At 35.3% G+C, this 24,247-nt stretch overlaps 1 protein-coding gene across 5 annotated transcripts in view; it reads right to left on the bottom strand.

Moving 5' to 3' along the window:
* Positions 1–24,247, bottom strand: part of SCLT1 (sodium channel and clathrin linker 1) — a 190,038-nt gene that overhangs the window by 125,342 nt on the left and 40,449 nt on the right. For all 5 annotated transcript variants that reach the window (XR_009352134.1, XM_059168760.1, XM_059168770.1 and 2 more), the window contains exons 6-9: positions 22,566–22,701; positions 16,842–16,964; positions 14,717–14,782; positions 5,795–5,865 (exon numbers count right to left, since the gene is read on the bottom strand). Coding sequence is in view for 4 of the 5 variants with exons in the window: in XM_059168760.1 (XP_059024743.1) it covers positions 5,795–5,865; positions 14,717–14,782; positions 16,842–16,964; positions 22,566–22,701 (396 nt within the window). In the remaining variant the exon portion in view is untranslated. The remainder of the gene's footprint in view (positions 1–5,794; positions 5,866–14,716; positions 14,783–16,841; positions 16,965–22,565; positions 22,702–24,247) is intronic.

Genomic DNA, 24,247 nt, shown 5'->3' with positions numbered 1-24,247 from the left:
TTTACATTGAGATTAATTTTAAAGATCTGGGAAGATTTATTCTCATTAGGGAATTTAATCTTCCTATTTAAAAAAGTTGGCCAGTCAACAACATGGAGCACCAACCCCCCCCATGTAGTCAACAATCCACATATAACTTTTGACACCCCCATAACTTAACTACTAAGAGCCTACTGTTTACCAGAAGCTTTAGTGATAACATTTACAGTTGATTAACCCATATTTTTTGTTATACATATTATATACAGTATTCTTAAAGTAAGTTAGGGAAAAAATATTAAGAAAATTCTAAGGAAGAAAAAAATGCATTTACAATGGACCCATGAAGTTCAAACCGGTGCTATTCATGAGTCAAGTGTACTTATCTATCCCAGTCTCATGGCCTTTAACACTACTCTTATGTTGATCATCAAACATCTCATATCTTAAGTCCAGATCTCTACTGATCTGCTTGCTAATAGTTATCAGCATTAGGATTTCCAGTAGTTACTGCAAACTCAATATGGCCCAACTTCTCCATCCCCATCAAATCTGGCCACCTATACATAGAGTTCTGCCTTCATTCTTCAGTTGCTTATGGAAAAAAAACCCAAAAAACAAAAACAACACAGGTCACCCTTGATGACTCAATCTCTCTGGTTCCTCCAGCCAATCGGTAAATCCTCTTAAATCTACCATATAAAACATTAAAAAAAGATATCCAGAAAGTGGCCACATCTTAACCATCTCCCACTGTCACCACCACAGTCCTATTCAACATGATTTTTTGCCTGGATTACTGTGATAGCTTTCTCACTGGTCTCCTTGCTTCCATTTTTCTCTCATTACAGTCTGTTTACAATATGGCAGTCAGAATGATCAATCAAATAAAATATAAGTCAGATCACGTCAATCTTCTATTAAGATCCATTCCTAAAAAAGAAACAAAAAAACCATTCCTATTTCACCCACAGCAAAAAACCAAAGTCCTCACGATAGCCTATAAGGCCCCATACGACCTTGTCTTCCACGTTCCATAACATTTCTGACTTCATCTCTTACTGCTCTCATATACTCTGTTTCAGTCTACTCTGTATACTAGGTAAGAGAAAGTATAAAAAATTGCTCCAAATTCTTCCCACTCTACATCCACATCTTTGTAACATGATGCTGAAAATATTCCCATCAAGAGGGTTATCTATTTCCCTATAATTTGAGTTAACCTGGTGACTTTCTTTGCCATAAGTAATTAGCAAATATGACTCAAGAGAGGCTTGAAATGTATTTGTACACTGAGATCTGCTCTCTTAATATATTTGGGAATCCTGCCATGACCAAGAGAAGTATGACTTTCCTTGTTGTCCTGGTAAAGAAACTGCTGATTGCCAGAGATGTTTATCACACACTGCCAACTATTGCATTATAACTGGACCAACCATCTGACTAGAGACACATGGGCAAATCTAGCAGATATAGCCCAGTAAGCCCAGACCAGAATACTGCTCTATTGTCCCTCATATCATAAGCTAAATGGGTTATTGTTTGAGTCACAAAATATTGGAATGGTTTGCTACTCAGCAATAGATCACAGCCAACTTCCTTGCTGTTCCCCCGGTATGTTTCCAACTATGCAATGGCAAGTTCTATACTTTGAGCGCTCTTTCCCTCAATTGTATGGAAAAGTTCACATTCTTCAAGTCTTTGTTCGAATCTCAACTGCTCAGTGATATTTATTCTGAATACTTTAATTTAAAATTGAAAGCCAACCACTACACCCCACCCCTGCCATAGAAGTATCCTTTTAAAATTTTTTAATTTTTTTAATTTTTAAATTAATTTTTAAAATTTCTTTTCAGCTTAACAGTATTCATTGTTTTTACACCACACACAGTGCTCCATGCAATACATTCGCTCACTAATACCCACCACCTTGTTCCCTCAACCTCCCACCCCCCGCCCCTTCAAGACCTTCAGGTTGTTTTTCAGAGTCCATAGTCTCTCACTGTTCACCTCCCCTTCCAATTTCCCTCAGCTCCCTTCTCCTTTCCATCTCCCCATGTCCTCCATGCTATTTGTTATACTCCCCAAATAAGTGAAACCATATGATACTTGATTCTCTCTGCTTGACTTATTTCACTCAGCATAATCTCTTCCAATCCCGTCCATGTTGCTACAAAAGTTGGGTATTCACCCTTTCTAATGGATGCATAATACTCCATAGTGTATATGGACCACATATTCCTTATCCATTCATCCGTTGAAGGGCATCTTGGTTCCACAGTTTGGCCACCATGGCCATTGCTGCTATAAACATTGGGGTACAGATGGCCCTTCTTTTCACTACATCTGTATCTTTGGGGTAAATACTCAGCAGTGCAATTGCAGGGTCATAGGGAAGCTCTGTTTTTAATTTCTTGAGGAATCTCCACACTGTTTTCCAAAGTGGCTGTACCAACCTGTATTCCCACCAATAGTGCAAGAGGGTTCCCCTTTCTCCACATCCTCTCCGACACATGTTGTTTCCTGTCTTGCTAATTTTGGCCATTCTAACTGGTGTAAGGTAGTATCTCAATGTGGTTTTAATTTGAATCTCCCTGATGGCTAGTGATGATGAACCCAAAAGACTCTACCCCCAAACTACTAGAAGTCAATTCAGTTACGTGGCAGGATACAAAGTCAATGTATAGAAATCAGTGGCTTTCTTATACACTAACAATGAAAATACAGAAAGGGAAATTAGAGAATTGATTCCGTTTACTATAGCACCAAGAACCAAAAGATACCTGGGAATAAACCTAACCAAAGAGGTAAAGGATCTATACTCGAGGAACTCCAAAACACTCATGAAAGAAATTGAAGAAGACACAAATAGATGGAAGACCATTCTATGCTCTTGCATCAGAAGAATAAACATTGTTAAAATGTCTATACTGCCTAGAGCAATCTATACTTTTAATGCCATTCCAATCAAAATTTCACCGGTATTTTTCAAAGAGCTGGAGCAAATAATCTTAAAATTTGTATGGAATCAGAAGAGACCCCGAATTGCTAAGGAAATGTTGAAAAACAAAAATAAAACTAGGGGCATCACATTACCTGATTTCAAGCTTTACTACAAAGACAGCATGGTACTGACATAAAAACAGACACAAAGATCAGTGGAACAGAACAGAGAGCTCAGATATGGACCCTCAACTCTATGATCAAATAATCTTCGACAAAACAGGAAAAAATATACACTGGAAAAAAGACAGTCTCTTTAATAAATGGTGCTGGGAAAACTGGGCAGCTATATGTAGAAGAATGAAACTCAACCATTCTCTTACACCGTACACAAAGATAAACTCAAAAGGGATAAAAGACCTCAATGTGAGACAGGAATCCATCAGAATCCTAGAGGAGAACATAGGCAGTAATTTCTTTGATATTAGCCACAGCAACTCCTTTCAAGATATGTCTCCAAAGGCAAAGGAAAACAAAAGCGAAGATGAACTTTTGGGACTTCATCAAAATCAAAAGCTTCTGCACAGCAAAGGAAACTGTCAACAAAACAAAGAGGCAACCCATGGAATGGGAGAAGATATTTGCAAATGACAGTACAGACAAAAGGTTGATATCCAGGATCTATAAAGAACTCCTCAAACTCAACACACACAAAACAGATAATCATATCAAAAAATGGGCAGAAGATATGGACAGACAGTTTTCCAATGAAGACATATAAATGGCTATCAGACACATGAAAAAATTTTTGTTTATTTTTGAGATAGAGTGGAGTTACAGGCGTTGTGAAAAATGATATATGAAAAAAAAAGTATATGTATTTACATTTAACATAAATCATATGCAAATAATAAAAATCCAATAAAATTTTCGGACACCAAGGCTTAGGTGAGCTTCCTGGTTTGTGAACATGAGATACACCAGGAGGGTGATGATTCCTGGTTCCATGGAGAGAGGACATGAAAGTTCAAATTTTGAGACCTTCCTAGACCTCACCTCATGGGTTTTTTCTTTTGGCTGGTTCTGATCCGTGACCTTTATAATAAAACTAATCATAGGTTCCCTGAGCCATTCTAAAGAATTACTAAGCCTGGTAGGTTATTTGGAACACAGTAAAGCCAATTGGTCAGACGTGTGTTTGGCCTGAGGATCCCTGAATTTGTGTCTTAGTGAGCATAGTCTTCTTGGGAATTATGCTATTAACTTGTGGAGGCTGGACTAACTATGATTAGTGCCAGAATTGTACTGCAACTTGTTATACTTTTATACTATCTAGAGTCTTCTATAATGGACTTACATTACTTTTATAATTTTAAAAAAACCACTTCCATCTTGAAAACATGAACAAAATCTTGCAATTAATAAACCATTACTATTTTAAACTGTAAACTAATAACATTTAAAGAAACAAGGAAGCCCAAATAAGAGCTCATAGCTAGAAATGTCTAGGGCAAAAGAAAGTAAATTTATTTAAATTAAGTTGATTAAGGCAATAAAAATATAAGAAGTGGTACATAACATTTTATAAAATAAATTATTAAAAAAGCAAAATATTTTGTGGGGCAAAATACATGATGGTATAAAAATAAATAGCAAGGTTCATTTAACCAACAGAAATTTGTATATATATTTTTTTCATTTTCGGTCCATTTACTCATTAAATAAAGGATTCTTAGGAAGGGCAAAGGAAATGATATATGTAGAAATAGCTTTTGGAAACATCTAAATTATAGAACCAGGATATTTGTATAGCCTCAAAGTATGTTGTCCGAAGTATTTATTAATTACTATGGAGGCTTAACATAAGTCCACAGATGTCTTGATGCTCCTCCCTCCAGGAGGCAAAACCTAATTCCTCTGCCTTAGAGTGGGGCTGGACATTGTGACAAACCCCTGGAGAGGGAAACCACCTTGCATGTGATCAAAGTTTACATCACTAGTAATAAGACCTACTGATATCATGTATCCCCTGATGTGATAAGATGAGAAAGGCACTTCACCTGTGGTATTCTTCATAAAAATCCATAACCACAGTCTAAATCCTGAGAAAACATCAAAGGAACAAAATAACTGGTGAGTACTCTTCAGAAGCTTGGAAATGATGACAGCCAATGACTGAAGAACTGCTATAGACTGGAGGAGACTAAGACGTGACATCTAAATTCAATGTAGAAATTTATATTTTTTATAAAATGTTAATTTATATTATACTTTAAAGATATTTCTAAATGACTCCATCATAGAGCAAAACTCTATTATATCCATACTTGTGGATTTTAAGTATTATGAATAAGGGGGAAAAAAAGTGAAAAAGTTTTTCCTGTGAAGTCTATTAATGCAATGATTATTAAACCACTCAGCCACAATAAACATGTATAGTATTAAGTCACCTGATTTTTAAAAACCCTCTATCGGCTTTGTCTTTTTCCCAGTCTTACTTCCCCACTCCTCTACTGGTGCTCACTTATATTACATCTAAATCCCTTTTCTCAGGGTCTGCTTATTGGGGAATACAAAGATATGTGCAGAAAAAATATTGCTAAGAGAACTGATTGTCTTCCATAGGCACTGGTTTTACCTTCAAGGAACATCCCTGCATATATATATGTGTATATATATATATATTATAGTTGCCTCCTGCTAAGTGTCACAATTTCAGTCTTTTTCAGTACTAACAGATCATATATACAGAAAGCTATTGACAGAAGCTTAAAGGGAAGAAAAAAATGCTCATGGAAAAATTATGGCATCATCACTTATTCTGAAGAAAAATAATTATTAATAAAATAACAAAATTCATTTTTGAAAATACCTCAGTTGTTTTCGGAGTCGCTCGATTTCCACATTTTGTTCAGTTATTGCTTTCAGAAAGTGTTGGTTACTCTGCCATAGGAAAAAAATTAGAAACATTCAGTATTAGAACATTTAAAACTACATCTTTAAAGATTAACTGTAGAACATATAAATAGAAAGAAACTAAGTCATGAAATGATTGGAGTTTTTGACAGTAAAATATAACCTTGGCAATCTTTCCTTGCTTTTACTTTACTATTTTAGTGGACACCTGCTTCACTTCAAACTACATACAACTGCTTTTTGATGTCTTATGGTTTTTCTTTGGCCATTTGAGCCTTCTTTCTTTACCTAAGTCACGTAACAATGACTGAAGAGAACTGGGATGTAAATACACCAAACTCCTGTGCCCCATGGTGGAGTAAGTCAGCCTGTTCTACACCGGCTTCCAGAGTCCCCTGGTAGGATTAAGTTTCAGTTAAGCAAGGTATTAATTTGCATGATCCTTAGAAACCCTCTGGCTGCCTTATTCTCTCTTCCCAGTCTCAATTTCCCATTCCCCTACTGGTACTCCCTGGTATTGTCTCCTAAATACATGGCATACTTTCGAATCCTTTAGGGTTAGCCTAAAAAGGAACCTAATGGAATATAGGAAGCAGTCTTCCAAGTGTAGGGAAAATTGTATAAAAATCAGTACACTAATCAACCAGAACCTAATGGAATATAGGAAGCAGTCTTCCAAGTGTAGGAAAAATTTTTCTAAGGGAATTAATTTTCTTCTCTAAGTGATGACTTTACCATGAAGGCACAAACTCCTTATCCTTATCATCATTATGTATATGCCTTATGGGCAAAGTCAACATAGAATGGTTACCTCCTAACTGACAGTCTTGATTTCAGTTTTTTCACATCCCAACAGATCATACATACATCTCTCCAACTGTTTGTCCTGAAAGCAGTTTTCATTGTGGTTCTCTCATATTCTACCCAATCTTATTGACTTCGTATTTTTAGTACCCTATTTTATTTCCCTCTGGAATTAGAATTCCATTCTGCCATCATCTATTCACTTTAAGACAGAAATAACTGTATCCTTTCTGTACTTTGATAAAACTTTATATGCACTTTTACAATGCACACTGCATTATATTCAAACACTAAATTTAAATTTCATACTACAATATGAGTCACTTTTTGAAAACTACTTTCTCCTAGAATTCCCAGTGACTGGCATATGATTTAATACATTCTTAGTACTTACACCTTTAAGGAATAAATGAATGAACGCCTCCAATGAAATATAAAAGAAAGCCTGAAGACTGCATCTTCATCTTTATTTTGGGAAATAGACTACTGTAGATCAGAATTTAGTGTTCAATTCACAGATTACAATTTTTTTAGATTTTTTAAAAATTTTTTATTTTTCATAAACCTATATTTTTATCCCCAGGGGTACAGGTCTGTGAATCGTCAGGTTTACACACTTCACAGCACTCACCGAAGTAAATACCCTCCCCAATGTCCATAACCCCACCCCCCTTCTCCCAAGCCCCCTCCCCACAGCAATCCGCAATTGGTTTTGTGAGATTAAGAGTCACTTATGGTTTGTCTCCCTCCCAATCCCATCTTGTTTCATTGATTCTTCTCCTACGCACTTAAGCCCCCATGTTGCATCACCACTTCCTCATATCAGGGAGATGACATGATAGTTGTCTTTCTCTGCTTGACTTACTTCGCTAAGCATGATATGCTCTAGTTCCATCCATGTTGTCGCAAATGGCAAGATTTCATTTCTTTTGATTGCTGCATAGTATTCCATTGTGTATATATACCACATCTTCTTGATCCATTCATCTGTTGATGGACATCTAGGTTCTTTCCATAGTTTGGCTATTGTGGACATTGCTGCTATAAACATTTGGGTGCACGTGCCCCTTTGGATCACTACGTTTGTATCTTTAGGGTAAATACCCAGTAGTGCAATTGCTGGGTCATAGGGCAGTTCTATTTTCAACATTTTAAGGAACCTCCATGCTGTTTTCCAGAGTGGTTGCACCAGCTTGCATTCCCACCAACAGTGTAGGAGGGTTCCCCTTTCTCCACATCCTCGCCAGCATCTGTCATTTCCTGACTTGTTGATTTTAGCCATTCTGACTGGTGTGAGGTGATATCTCATTGTGGTTTTGATTTGTATTTCCCTGATGCCGAGTGATATGGAGCACTTTTTCATGTGTCTGTTGGCCATCTGGATGTCTTCTTTGCAGAAATGTCTGTTCATGTCCTCTGCCCATTTCTTGATTGGATTATTTGTTCTTTGGGTGTTGAGTTTCCTAAGTTCGTTATAGATTTTGGACACTAGTCCTTTATCTGATATGTCGTTTGCAAATATCTTCTCCTATTCTGTCAGTTGTCTTTTGATTTTAACTGTTAACTGTTTCCTTTGCTGTGCAAAAACTTTTGATCTTGATGAAATCCCAAAAGTTCATTTTTGCCCTTGGTTCCCTTCCCTTTGGCGATGTTCCTAGGAAGATGTTGCTGCGGCTGAGGTCAAAGACGTTGCTGCCTGTGTTCTCCTCAAGGATTTTGATGGATTCCTTTCGCACATTGAGGTCCCTCATCCATTTTGAGTCTATTTTTGTGTGTGGTGTAAGGAAATGGTCCAATTTCATTTTTCTGCATGTGGCTGTCCAATTTTCCCAGCACCATTTATTGAAGAGGCTGTCTTTTTTCCATTGGACATTCTTTCCTGTTTTTTCAAAGATAAGTTGACCATAGAGTTGAGGGTCTATTTCTGGGCTCTCTCTTCTGTTCCATTGATCTCTTTGTCTGTTTTTGTGCCAGTACCATGCTGTCTTGATGATGACAGCTTTGTAATAGAGCCTGAAGTCCGGAATTGTGATGCCACCAACTTTGGCTTTCTTTTTCAATATCCCTTTGGCTATTTGAGGTCTTTTCTGGTTCCATATAAATTTTAGAATTATTTGTTCCATTTCTTTGAAAAGATGGATGGTACTTTGATAGGAATTGCATTAAATGTGTAGACTGCTTTAGGTAGCATGGACATTTTCACAATATTTATTCTTCCAGTCCAGGAACATGGAACATTTTTCAATTTCTTTGTGTCTTCCTCAATTTCTTTCATGAGTACTTTATAGTTTTCTGAGTATAGATTCCATGCCTCTTTGATTAGGTTTATTCCTAGGTATCTTATGGTTTGGGGTGCAATTGTAAATGGGATTGACTCCTTAATTTCTCTTTCTTCTGTCTTGTTGTTGGTGTAGAGAAATGCAACTGATTTCTGTGCATTGATTTTATATCCTGACACTTTACTGAATTCCTGTACAAGTTCTAGCAGTTTTGGAGTGGAGTCTTTTGGGTTTTCCACATATAGTATCATATCATCTGCGAAGAGTGATAATTTGACTTCTTCTTTGCTGATTTGGATGCCTTTAATTTCCTTTTTTCGTCTGATTGCTGAGGCTAGGACTTCTAGTACTATGTTCAATAGCAGTGGTGATAATGGACATCCCTGCCGTGTTTCCTGACCTAAGTGGAAAAGCTTTTAGTTTTCTCCATTGAGAATGATATTTGCGGTGGGTTTTTCATAGATGGCTTTGATGATATTGAGGTATGTGTCCTCTATCCCTACACTTTGAATAGTTTTGGTCAGGAAGGGATGCTGTACTTTGTCAAATGCTTTTTCAGCATCTATTCAGAGTATCATATGGTTCTTGTTCTTTCTTTTATTGATGTGTTGTATCACATTGACTGATTTGCGGATATTGAACCAACCTTGCAGCCCTGGAATAAATCCCAGTTGGTTGTGTTGAATAATCCTTTTAATGTACTGTTGAATCCTATTGGCTAGTATTTTGGTGAGAGTTTTCGCATCTGTGTTCATCAAGGATATTGGTCTATAGCTCTCTTTTTTGATGGGATCCTTGTCTGGTTTTGGGGTCAGGGTGATGCTGGCCTCATAAAATGAGTTTGGAAGTTTTCCTTCCATTTCTATTTTTTGGAACAGTTTCATGAGAATAGGAATTAGTTCTTCTTTAAATGGTTGGTAGAATTCCCCCGGGAAGCCGTCTGGCCCTGGGCTTTTGTTTGTTTGGAGATTTTTGATGACTATTTCAATCTCCTTACTGGTTATGGGTCTGTTCAGGCTTTCTATTTCTTCCTGGTTCAGTTGTGGTATTTTATATGTCCCTAGGAATGCATCCATTTCTTCCAGATTGTCAAATTTGTTGGCATAGAGTTGCTCACAGTATGTTCTTATAATAGTTTGTATTTCTTTGGTGTTAGTTGTGATTTCTCTTCTTTCATTCATGATTTTATTTATTTGGGTCTTTTCTCTTTTCTTTTTGATGAGTCTGGCCATGGGCTTATCAATTTTATTAATTCTTTCAAAGAACCAGCTCCTAGTTTCGTTGATTTGCTCTATTGTTTTTTTGGTTTCTATTTCATTGATTTCTGCTCTGATCTTTATGATTTCTCTTCTCCTGCTGGGCTTAGGGTTTCTTTCTTGTTCTTTTTCCAGCTCCTTTAGGTGTAGGGTTAGGTTGTGTACCTGAGACCTTTCTCGTTTCTTGAGAAAGGCTTGTACCGCTATATATTTTCCTCTCAGGACTGCCTTTGTTGTGTCCCACAGATTTTGGACCGTTGTATTTTCATTATCACTTGTTTCCATGAATTTTCTCAATTCTTCTTTAATTTCCCGGTTGACCCATTCATTCTTTAGAAGGATGCTGTTTAGTCTCCACGCATTTGGGTTCTTTCCAAACTTCCTCTTGTGGTTGAGTTCTAGCTTCAGAGCACTGTGGTCTGAAAATATGCAGGGAATGATCCCAATCTTTTGATACCAGTTGAGTCCTATTTAGGACTGAGGATGTGATCTATTCTGGAGAATGTTCCATGTGCACTAGAGAAGAATGTGTATTCTGTTGCTTTGGGATGAAATGCTCTGAATATATTTGTGATGTCCATGTGGTCCAGTGTGTCATTTAAGGCCTTTATTTCCTTGCTGATCTTTTGCTTGGATGATCTGTCCATTTCAGTGAGGGGAGTGTTAAAGTCCCCTACTATTATTGTATTATGGTTGATGTGTTTCTTTGATTTTGTTATTAATTGGTTTATATAGTTGGCTGCTCCCACGTTGGGGTATAGATATTTAAAATTGTTAGATCTTTTTGTTGGACAGACCCTTTGAGTATGATATAGTGTCCTTCCTCATCTCTTATTATAGTCTTTGGCTTAAAATCTAATTGATCTGATATAAGGATTGCCACTCCTACTTTCTTCTGATGTCGATGTCCATTAGCATGGTAAATTGTTTTCCACCCCCTCACTTTAAATCTGGAGGTGTCTTCGGGCTTAAAATGAGTTTCTTGGAGGCAACATATAGATGGGTTTTGTTTTTTTATCCTTTCTGATACCCTGTGTCTTTTGATTGGGGCATTTAGTCCATTAACATTCAGGGTAACTATTGAGAGATATGAATTTAGTGCCATTGTATTGCCTGTAAGGTGAATGTTACTGTATATTGTCTCTCTTCCTTTCTGATCTGTAGGCTCTCTCTTTGCTTAGAGGACCTCTTTCAATATTTCTTGTAGAGCTAGTTTGGTGTTTGCAAATTCTTTCAGTTTTTGTTTGTCCTAGAAGCTTTTAATCTCTCCTTCTATTTTCAATGATAGCCTAGCTGGATATAGTATTCTTGGCTGCATGTTTTTCTCGTTTAATGCTCTGAAAATATCATGCCAGCTCTTTCTGGCCTGCCAGGTCTCTGTGGATAAGTCAGCTGCCAATCTAATATTTTTACTATTGTACGTTACAGACTTCTTTACCTGGGCTGCTTTCAGGATTTTCTCTTTGTCACTGAGACTTGTAAATTTTACTATTAGGTGACGGGGTGTGGGCCTATTCTTATTGATTTTGAGGGGCGTTCTCTGAACCTCCTGAATTTTGATGCTCATTCCCTTTGCCATATTGGGGAAATTCTCCCCAATAATTCTCTCCAGTATACCTTCTGCTCCCCTCTCTCTTTCTTCTTCTTCTGGAATACCAATTATTCTAATGTTGTTTCGTCTTATGGTGTCACTTATCTCTCGAATTCTCCCCTCGTGGTCCAGTAGCTGTTTGTCTCTCTTTTGCTCAGCTTCTTTATTCTCTGTCATTTGGTCTTCTATATCACTAATTCTTTCTTCTGCCTCATTTATCCTAGCAGTGAGAACCTCCATTTTTTATTGCACCTCATTAATAGCTTTTTTGATTTCAACTTGGTTAGATTTTAGTTCTTTTATTTCTCCAGAAAGGGCTTTTATATCTCTCGAGAGGGTTTCTCTAATATCTTCCATGCCTTTTTCGAGCCCGGCTAGAACCTTAAGAATTGTCATTCTGAACTCTAGATCTGACATATTACCGATGTCTGTATTGATTAGGTCCCTAGCCTTCGGTACTGCCTCTTGTTCTTTTTTTTGTAGTGAATTTTTCCGCCTTGTCATTTTGTCTAGATAAGAGTATATGAAGGAGCAAGTAAAATACTAAAAGGGTGGCAACAACCCCAGGAAAATATGCTTTAACCAAATCAGAAGAGATCCCAAATCGTGAGGGGGGAGAAAAGGATAAAAAGAGATTCAAAAAGAAAGGAAGAAAAAAAGAAGAAAAAAAAAAGAATTAAAAAAAATGAAAACGAATAAAGAAAAATATAAAAAAGAAAAAATATATATATTAGATAAACTAGTTACAAACGTTAAAAAAGAAAAGGGTAAAAGTTAAAAAAAATTTTATCAGAAGAAGAGAAAAAAAATGAAAAATAAAATAATTAAATTAACTGCAAGACTAAAAATATCACATGGAGAAAGCCATGAGTTCCGTGCTTTGCTTTCTCCTCCTCTGGAATTCTGCTGCTCTCCTTGGTATTGAAACTGCACTCCTTGGTAGGTGAACTTGGTCTTGGCTGGATTTCTTGTTGATCTTCTGGGGGAGGGGCCTGGTGTAGTGATTCTCAAGTATCTTTGCCCCAGGCGGAATTGCACCGCCCTTACCAGGGGCTGAGTAATCTGCTTGGGTTTGCTTTTGGGAGCTTTTGTTCCCTGAGCGCTTTCCGTAGAGTTCCAGAGGACGGGAATACAAATGGCAGCCTCCTGGTCTCTGGCCCGGAGGAGCAGAGAGCCCGGGGCCCCACTCCTCAGTGTGCCCTCAGAGAACAGCGCCCAGTTATTCCTGGTCTGCCTGACCTCCGGCTGCGCTCCGAGCTCACCGAGCCTGTGACCGGTACAAGGTAAGCCCGAGCTTGATCTTACTGTCGGCTCTGTCTCTGTAGCCGGTTTTCCTGTTCCAATACCCGCAAGCTCTGCGACTATCAGACACCCCCGATCCTTCTGTGACCCTGCGGGGCCTGAGGCCACGCTGACCCCGCATGGGCTTCGTCCCGGTTTAGCCTCTGGAGCGATGTCCCTCAGCTGAACAGACTTTTAAAAGTCCTGATTTTTGACTCTTAATCTCACAAAACAAACTGAGGGTTGCTGGGGGGAGGGGGGTTGAAAGAAGGGGGTGGGATCATGGACATTGGGGAGGTATGTGCTTTGGTGAGTGCTGTGAAGTGTGTAAACCTGGTGATTCACAGACCTGTACCCCTGGGGATAAAAATATATGTTTATAAAAAATAAAAATTTAAAAAAAAAAAAAGTCCTGATTTTGTGCTCCGTTGCTCCACCGCTTGCCAGGAGCCGGCCCCTCCCCCTGGGGTCTATCTTCCTGTGGCTTTGGATTCACTTCTCCACCTGTCCCACCTTTCAGAAATTGGTTGTTTTTCTGTTTCCAGAATTGCTGTTCTTCTTCTCTTCGATCTGCCGATGGATTTGCAGGTGTTTGCAATCTTTAGATAAGCTATCTAGCTGATCTCCTGCTAGCTGATGTAGTCTCAGCGTGCTACTTCTCCGCCATCTTGACTCCTCCTCTCCTAAACTATTAATTTCATATAGAAATATGATTTCTTAATTATAGATATCGGTCATTTAGTTCTGGAGTACTTTAATACTATTTAAAATGTCTACAAAGTATGTTATCAAAAATTTTAAGTGATTAGAAGTAACAAAAGTGAAATAAGGTGAAATTTATTTAATATATTTTTTAACATGGTTAAGGAGAAAATTTTGAAAAGCAGAAAAAAATTTAATAACTTACTTTTGATGGCACAACTCCACTGTTAAACAAAGACATTTTCATTAAGTAATAACGAGAATTAGCAGAGGTGCTAAGCAAACTGAAGAAAGGAAAGAGAGGAATTACCCGGGATGTCATAATTGTATTACTCAACAATGAGGTAAAATAAAATTCCAGAAAGAAAGGAAAAGAAAAGTGAGAGGAGAAAAAAGGTAGTGAGCAGAACAAGGAAGGCTAACTATTGCATTTCTTTTAGAAAAAAAAAAAAAAGAAATTTAGATGTACCAATTACATCTATTGGTGTAACTGGTACATCTAAATTCGATGTACCAATCATTTGTTAGTTGAACTAACTAACAAATGATTCTTAATGTCCTATTATTCTTAAGAAACTGGTTATTCATTTAACAGTTCCACAGTTCTTATTATATACCTACCAGCATGCTAAATGAAATACTAAGAATAAAGCCTGAGTCCTACTCTTGAGGAGCTCAGAGTCTAGATTACTCTCAAGAGTACCACCAAGCACACTAAGATTACTATTAGATTAGGTGATAGCTCAGAAAGATATTAGCTTTAGGTCTCCAGTAAGTATTGTGAACACAGACATGTTATTGAATGTGAAAGGAAAAGATAGATAAAGAGAAAAGAGTACTGCCTACTTATTTCCATTTCCCATATGTGGGCCTTTCTGTTATTGATTTTTATTAGCATAAATAAATATTAAAGTCACAATTTCTAGTTTTTATCAACAGTACACTAAATGGATATTTTCACTTACCATTTCTATGTTCTCTTTAGTTACATGAAGCTGCTTGGTCAACCGTTGAAATTTGGTCAATTGATCCTACAGTAGGAAGGTAGAGGTGTACATGAATAACATTCTGTTTAAAGCCCATATGTAAAATTAACCTAAAATCAGTCTAAAATAATTATGCTTAAGTCTAGATGAATTTAGATGTTTTCTGTTGCTGTGTGAATTAGCAGTTGAAGAAATAATTTTTTAAATGACTACATTTTAAATAACTACAAAGTTAAATAAGGTGACAATGTAGAAACAAACATGGCTATTTATGTTTTATGTACGAGCATTATTTCTAGAAATCACTCTATTAGTAAAAAGACATTGGAGAGACATTGTACAATACTGAAAGACTACATTCAAACCTACTCAAAAACTGCAATATAAACCGTGGCACAGGAATTATTGCCTCATCCGTTCTTAAAAGTCTCATGGCTTGAAAGCCCAAGTTTCCAACTGTATGATTATCTGTTATGATGGAAGGGGCTATTAATATGTTGGATGACAGAACTAAAGGCTGATAGATAACTAAAGAAATAAAAATAATGAAGTATTATTTGTAAACGCTTGTACAAAAAAAACCTAACTGCACAGCTACAGTACAAGAATAAAGGTAAAAAAAAAAAAAAAAATACCACAGGAGTTGATTGACCTAGATGAGGAAATAGCCTCAGAGTAGTCACTTATATTACAAATAGTTTCTAGATCTCACAGGTAAAAGCCTTTTCTTTTTGATAAAGTGCCGCGTGTGTGTATTTAAAAATAATTTTTAAAATTTGAATATAGTTGACATATAATGTTACATTAGTTTTAAGTGTACAACCAATACAGTGATTCAACTTTTCTATACATTATGCTATGATTTACTACAAGTATAGCTACCATCTGTCACCATACAATGTTATTACAATATCATTGACTATATTCCCTATATTATGCCTCTTATTCCCATGACTTATTCATTTGATATCTAGAAGCCTTTATCTCCCTACTCAATTCCCTTCAACCATTTTGTCCATTCTCCCTCAAGAGAGTCCCCTCCCTCAGAGGTAAAGGTCTTGCTCAGACTACATATGGGCTACTTTCAAATGGGCATATATAGAAAAACCATTTTGTAAACTGCAAAGCATCATGTAAGTATTATTGCCACTCCTTTAGGTAGAAATTCCCAATTATGATGATAGTAATAGGAACATTCATACACTGGAATTTGGAAAGTCCATAAATGAGAGAAAGGAGTGATAAAAATATATTTAAACATCTGCCTTCTCAAAACCCATAGAAAAGGGATCAAAATTGGAATACCCCATAGTTCTCAATGTTTCTAGCAGAAAAAGAACCAATGGAAGGATCAAGGAGGCACATTTTTCAATGGAATGGATGGTCTTCTGAGATAGTAAGTTTTTGTCAACAGAGGTATAAGCAAAAGCTGAGATGTCCACTTTGAAAGAATACAAAAATCATTCTAGCTGTGGATAGAAAGAATGCCTTAATAATCATTAAGATTTCTTCCTACTGTATAATTCTATTCTGATTAATTTAAGCTGAATACACTTGACATCTATTTTAGAGGTAACTGAAAGAGTGTTAACATTTTCACTTCACACAGTATTGTCATTATATTTGAGCAGGTTTCTTCACTGGCCATAATAGCTCCTGTCACAAGCCAATATATAAGCTCTAGGGATCCATTTATACAGAATCATCATATAGCTGCTTCTTAGAACGAAATACAGCTTTCACTGATAATCACATTATAAAACCCAATGTATACTAGGCATTGCTTTAACTGTCCAAGAACTTTCTAACCAGCAAAGATTTAACATAAATAACACAGGAGACATTTGGGCATTCCTCTTCAAAATGGAGTTTCTCAAGAATGAAGATATACATGAAAATTGATATGTAAGAGAACCATGAAATCCAAGAATACCTCTTTAAAATTTACAGCCTTTTATTATTACAAAAGCAATACATATGGTAGCAAATCATATAATACAAACACACGTACATTTAAAAAAATTAAAACATATTCCTACCCATAAGAGACAGCCATTGCCAATTTTTAGTGTAAATTCTTCCGGATCTCTCTCTCCGAGATTACCTTTTGTTTTTGACTTTCAACTACATGAATGTGGGCCTCAGTCATATGTTCCTGGTAAAGTGTCTGAAGTCTGTCCAGCTCCTGAGAAACAGTCTGCCAGAGTTCCATAGCCTGAGTTTTTTCCTATAACACAAAAAGAATCAAGAATTCACTAAACTGTTATCAGGCTATTGCATAGTACAAATGAATCATACTGTTTTGCAGAATGAATTCTAGTATATGAAGTCACAAAAATAAAAATGGAACTTGTGTAAAGATGGTATAGTTATATGGTTATATTTCTGATTTATGCACTTGTATTAATAACAATTCAGAGAAGGGGAGCCTCAGTGGCTCAGTTGATTAAGCGTCTGACCTTTGATTTTGGCTCAGGCCATGATCTCAGGGTTGTGAGACAGAGCCTCGCACTGGGCTCTGCATTGAGTGTGCCGCATGCCTAAGACTTTCTCTCACCCTCTGCCCTTTCTCCTTCTCTCTCTCTCTTAAAAAACAACAACAACAACAAAACAAACAAACAAACAAAAATGTTTCAGAGAATAAACCTAAAGATGAAATTCCTTATGCTGAATTTTTTTCATTCAGATCTTATCCCTAAAATTTAACTCTTAAATCAGAGATAAGGATTTAAAGCACGATTTTTGTCCTATAAGATGTAAGCCTTAAAAATTACTAAAGAAGAAAACTGCCCCAATACAGTACTAGATTTTTTTCAGATCATAAAAGTAATAAATGTTGTAGAAAGTTGGTAAAATATAGCAAACCAGAAAATAAGAATTACCTGTAATTTTACTACCTGATAATAAATACTGCTAGTGTCTGGGTATAACCATCTTTATAAATTTTGAATGCATTCATGTTTTTAAATGTGATTTTGGAACAAAAGTTTGTATTTCTGTTCTTTTAACAAAATTAGGAATCAGACAATATACTATGTGTACTATACTATTTTCATTTGGCATTTTACAATTAGAGTTTTCTCGAGTCATTAACTATTCTTTCAATATAGCAAGTCTCAAAGTGTGATATAGGGACCCCTGAAGTTAAAATTGTGTTCATTTTAATATGAAGACATTATTTGCCTTTTTCACTCTCATTGTCTCATGAGTGTACACTGAAGTTTTCCAAAGTTTATATGATGTAATGTCCTCTCTCTGATGGGTAGTGGAATCTGTTCTTCAGTTCCCATTTGTTTTTTAAAATGTCTCAGTTTTAATCTATAATATGATATTGATAGATATGTAAACCACAAAAAAAGAGTTCTTCAAGGTCCACAATAATTTTTAAGCATCCTGGAGGAGGGTCCCGAAACCAAAAGGGGAAGAAATGCTAAGCTAGTAGGCACAGAGCATTATTCTCTTTTTGTTGTCTAAAAAGAAAAGTAGAACAGGTTCTGGCCATTTGCTGAGGGTTCCTCAGGAAGTTGTTGACTGAATCAGGAAGAAAACTTTACCTCTTTGTTTCCAAAGCCCAAACTTTAAAAGATTTATTTATTTACTTGAAAAAATAGAGAGAGAGAGAGAGAGAGATACAGAGAGGGGGAGAGGGAGGGAAAATCTTAAGCAGACACCCCACTCAGTGCAGAATCCATTGCAGGCCTCAACACTGGCCTCAATCCCACCACCCTGAGACCATGACCTAAGCCAAAACCAAGAGTTAGATACCCAACTGTGCAACCCGGTGCCCCCAAAGCCCAAACTTTTAAATCCCAGGTCAGAACTAATCCACTCTGTTTTAGTAAGAATGTAACAAGGTATAGGGAAAAGATAAGCATTCTAAGAAGATAAAGAATATACATTTAAAATAAATAGAGGTTCATATGTTTTAAGGAAACTATTACTGAAGTATAACATGCATTCGGAAAACACACATGAAAATCATGAATTTTCACAAAGTGGCTGAACCTATGTAACCAGCACACAGTTCAAGAAAGAGAATGTTATTACTAGCACCTAGAAGCCTGATAGCCCTTTCTTCAAGATACTACTATTCCCTCAAAGTAACTACTATCCTTACATCATCGGTTAGTTTTGCCTAAAACTTACATAGCTTTAAAATTTGTAGACAAACAGAATCTGGAGCCATAAGACTTGAATTCAATCCCTGATTTCTGGCTGAATGATCCTGGACAATTCATTTCAATTCCTTAAGAACATTTTCTTCTCAGTAGAATGGTCAGGAAGACACATCATAACCTCAAAAGTCTGCAGTTTTACAAACCTGCCTGATGGTAAGAATTATCTGGACAAATAGTTAGAAAACCAATTCTCTAAAGCAGTGGTTTACTCATTACCTCAGAAACTGTTAAAAACACAAAACTATTGAGCCTAGACTTCTTGAATCAGAAGCTTGGGAAAGGGGAATAATAATCTCTATTTCAAAAAGCTCTTAGGAGAATATAATGCACAAAAAAATTAAGAACCAATGTACTAATATAAATTCTTTAAATGGTATATAACCCATTTTTGAAAAATCACAATATAAGTGATTCCATATTATTAGATTTTTAAACTATTCCTAATTTTCATTATCATATATAATAGTATAACACACATATTTATTCATCAATTTTCACACAGTTTCTTAGGATATATTCCTACAATCTATGTGATATCCTAATCTAATTAATTGGTCAAAGGATATAAACACTTCTAAGGCTCTTACTGCCAATGTGCCCTCCAGAGAGATTTTTACAAATCACACTATCAGAACAAAATACTCCAAACTAAAAATATTAAGTTAGGTACTTAATATTTTAATAATGTTATCAGCTCCCGAGGCAATTATACTTGCTTTACCCAACAGCTTTTGAACTCAATTTTAATTACCTTCCTCTTTCACAATGATGATGATAAAAATAATAGGTAAATTTATTAATTTACATGTGTGTTAGTTATTACATTAAGTGCTTTATGGGAATTTCTGAATTACCATAAGAACTCCATAAGATAAGAATTATTATAATCTCTCTATATAAATGAAAGTAAGATACAAAAGACATTTCCAACATTACAGAGCTAGAAAACAGAATAGAGAACAAACTCAAGAAGTCTGATGAGAGGTTTTTTTGAAACAAAAGCCTGTTTTCCACGAAAGCAAGGATCAACACTCTGTACTGTATCCTCAACAATTTGCCTATCAGTGCCTGATATTTAATAGACATCTAATTAATACTTGTGAAATAAATGAAGATATCTGAACAGTCAAGTTCTTCATGTTTATTACTTTGATAAAACATAATATAAAAATTATTCTATTTTTTACTATAAATTGTATTTAACTTAGTTTTCATCTCTTCAGTTTGGATTCAGCTAGTCTTCATGTATAACACAAAGGTCTTTCAATTTAGTGATACCAAAACAGTTTTATGTTTTATCCCACCTTAAAAACAAAATACTTAGACATATATGAACCATAAGCAGAATATCTGACATCACTGTTTTGATACTATTGCATTATTAACATCTTCTATTATTTATATTTCATAAGATTGCCTAAACTCTCATTTAGTTGAAATTTTATATTTAAAAAGTACATTATAGATTTTGTGGGAAATTTGTTTATAACCAATCAGCTTTCTCCTTTTTGACTGCTCAGGTGGACCTCATCAAATCTTCTGTGGAGTGACTGATCCAAAATGTAGCAAAAAAAAATAGAACCATCTTCAGAGAAAAAATGTGAGGTGGAGCAAAATGTAGAAGGAGAAAGGCAAAGAGAGGATAGGCAGGAGGAGGAAAAGATAAGGAATGAGAGAACAAGTTTGGTTTAATAAGAAAAAAAGAATAAGTAATTTTGAAGTTTTAATAAAATTTCACATTGGAAATTATAGCAACAAAAGTACTGCAGAGAGATCTTTTTGAGACAGGGTTCTGTTTTTGTTTTGTCTTTTGAAATTACAAATCTTATCTAGTTTTCATTCCACTTCCTCTTTAAAAAAATTTTTTTTTCAGTTTTTTTGAGGTATGACTGACAAATAATCATTGTATGGAACACCTGGGTGGCTCAGTCATTTAGCGTCTGCCTTCAGCTCAGGTCATGATCCCAGGGTCCTGGGATGGTACGCTGCAGCAGGGAGCCTGATTCTCCCTCTCCCACTCCCCTTGCCTGTATTCCCTCTCTTCCTATCTCTCTCTCTCTGTCAAATAAATAAACAAAGTTGAAAAAAACCCCATAATCATTGTATATATTTAAGGTATGTAACAGGGGGTTGTTTTACATATGGTCTATCATAATCTTTTTCTAGAGTATCAAGAATTGCATATTGTGCACTAATTTTGATAGCCTGTTAGAAAGCCTTCACACGGCTTAATTAATTTCCATTTACTTCTATATAAATATTCACCAATCCTTTCTGATATTATTATTTTGAACAGAGTTCAAACTAGAGCTTGAAAGTTGGAAAAGTTTGGAAGAGTATGCTTTCTCATTATTTTTTTCCTCTATTACTTTTTCAAATCCCTTCCCTTTACACATGAAAAAAAAAATCAGTTTAATACATGTTCCTTTAAAAAATAAATAAATACATGCTCTTTTATTATGGTAAATACAGACTGTTTAAATCCAGTTTAATTTAATCAGTTAAATATCACTTTCATAAGTATCAGAATTCTAAAACTAAATTTGTAGGGCACAAAAAATGATTTTCCATACATAACTATAAAATCAAAATTGCAATGAAGAATTTGTAATCTCCATTTATAAATGAAGAAACTGAGACACACAGCTAGAAAGCAGAACAGAGTTTCAAATCCATACAGATATGAGATGCCTAGGATATAAAACTGTAAATTAAAAGAAAATTCCTGGAGCTCTTGGGTGGCTCAGCCAGTTAAGCGGCTGCCTTTGCCTCAGGTTATGATGCCAAGGTCCTGGACTGAGCCCCATGTCAGGCTCTCTGCTCAGCGGAGAGGCTGCTTCTCCCTCTCCCTCTGCTTGCTGCTGTGACTAGTTGTGCTATTTTTCTGTCAAGCAAAAAAATGAAATCTTTAAAAAAAGATTAAAAAAACCCCAAATTCCCTTATGTATGATTATACATTTTCAGTGTTGAAAACAAGTTATATATAACATAGCTTCCCAAATAATTCAATTACTATGAGGGAGGAAAAAAGGAGAAGTAATTAGAAGAAGTACAATTTTTGAGAAATATAATTCTATACTCTTTGAAAATTGAGGAAAACACCATATCAGCAGAAAACACAGAAAACTAAAAATGTAAATTTAGCTGAGTAGATAATTATTTTTTTCCTTAAAAAATTTTTAGGGCATTAAAAAATATATTTTAAAGATTTATTTATTTATTTTAGAGAAAGAGAGTGCATGCATGCATGTGAGCCAGTTTGGGGAGGGGCAGGTGGAGAGAGAGAATCTCATGTAGACTCTCCTTAACATGGAGCCAGATGCAGTGTTCAATGCCACAACCTGAGCCAAAATCAAGTCAGATGCCCAACCCACTGAGCCATCCAGGCACTCCTGGCATTAATATATTTTTATAAGACATAAAAATCATGTCAATAGATTTATGATTCAATTAAAATATACATTTGGTAGCTATATTTTTAACAACTAGGGAGGGTATATATTACAAGTTTGTTAGTTGTTAACTATTCTTATAAATTGTAGAAAATCAGTAAGTACTAATTTTGCTATTCTGTTGTTATCATTCATAAATAATGATTAACATAGATTCTGTTTATTCAGAATATAGTTCAAAAAATTTACATCACTCACTTGATTGGCTAGTTGTAATTGTTCTCGTAAATTCTTGGCTGTTTCATCATCTGTATACATATCATTTCCCGTATCTATGCCAAAGGGAAGGGTCTCCAGTTGCTTTTCAACAGCATTTTTTAATTCACTGTGCAACCTTCAGAAAAGAGTTAACACAGTAATAATGTAATTTCATTTTACCAACAGTTATCACTATTTGAAGGTAAACTAAATAAACATTTGTACACAAAAAACAGTCTTTAAAATAATTTATTTAAAATAATTCTTTACACAAAAATAAGTTTTAAGTAGACTTCAAAAATTAAATTGTTAATCACCATTAAATACTGTGCTGTGAAAATAAAAATATAACAATTTCAAATGCATTAAATTTGTCATAATTAATTCAAGCATAATTCTGTTTGTCCTAAGGAGATTTTAGTTATTCAAGAAGGTAAAATTCAGATATTATATCTTATTAATTTATGAAACAAGCCATTCAGAAAAAAAAATGGAACTGTAACCATGGTTTCATGTAGTCAATTAAAAGGAAATTGGATATAAAATATTGTTGGATTATTTATTGTCTACATTGTGTTTCACAAAACTCAGTTAACATCTTACTTAATCCAGTTAATAAACAGAGTAGAATAAAGTTGTTGCTAGTTATGCAATCAAGATGATTAGAGGCTTTACATTTCAGCATATTTTACATAAGCTTGACCATAACTCTGAAAACCTTAAATTCAATATTAATCTTAACATTAAATTACAAATATTTTATATTTTAAAACAGCTAGCAAAAGAAAGCTATAGAAGTACACATTAAAAGACTGATTTACTTTAAAATGATACAAACCTAAAAGGAAAAATACATTTATAGTATCAGAAAAATTTAAAAATCTTTAATGCATAAATTATAAGCAGAAAATGTTATTTATAATAAACACATCTCAAGGTAGTTTCCCAAAGAAACTGCATCCATCCATTTAAAATAAAGAGAATTACCTGCTGATATTAAAAATCTCCTTGAAACTAGAAAACTTCAATCTTAATTTTTAGAATATATTCATTAAAAGCAAAGTTCATCAAACACATGAAACTCACAGAATAATTAACTTTAGAAACAACAAAAAAATTAATTACTCCCTAAGGAAAGGGCAGAGGTTGCTGATTATTTCCTAGTTAAAAATTTTATCAATAACACATTCATATTTTAAAATATTTCTAGTATTCTTTGGTTTTTATTTTAGTTTTTAATTTAATTTCTCTTAAGATTTTATTTATTTGACAGAGAGAAAGACAATGAGAGAGAGAACACAAGCAGGGGGAGTGGGAGAGGGAGAACACATTTCCTACTGAGCAGGGAGCCCAGGACTCTGGGATCATGACCTAAGCTGAAGGCAGACACTTGAAGACTGAGCCACCCAGGCACCTCTAAATTTTTAATTTTAATTTCAATATAGTTAAATTCAATATAGTTAACATATAGTGTTACATTAGTTTCAGGCATACAATACAGCAATTCAACAATTCTATACACAAGTGCATTCCTTAATACCCATCACTTGTTTCACCCTCCCCCCCTCCTGGTAACCATCAGTTTGTTCTCTACATCTAAGGCCATGTTTCTTGGTTTGTCTCTTTTCTACACCCCCTGTATTCACTTGTTTTGTATCTAAAATTCCACTTGTGAGTGAAAT

The sequence above is a fragment of the Mustela lutreola genome, chromosome 1 (genome assembly GCF_030435805.1).
Source record: "Mustela lutreola isolate mMusLut2 chromosome 1, mMusLut2.pri, whole genome shotgun sequence".
Lineage (NCBI taxonomy): Eukaryota > Metazoa > Chordata > Mammalia > Carnivora > Mustelidae > Mustela > Mustela lutreola.
Note: the sequence above shows the minus strand (reverse complement) of the source record. Positions and strands in the feature narration are given on the sequence as shown.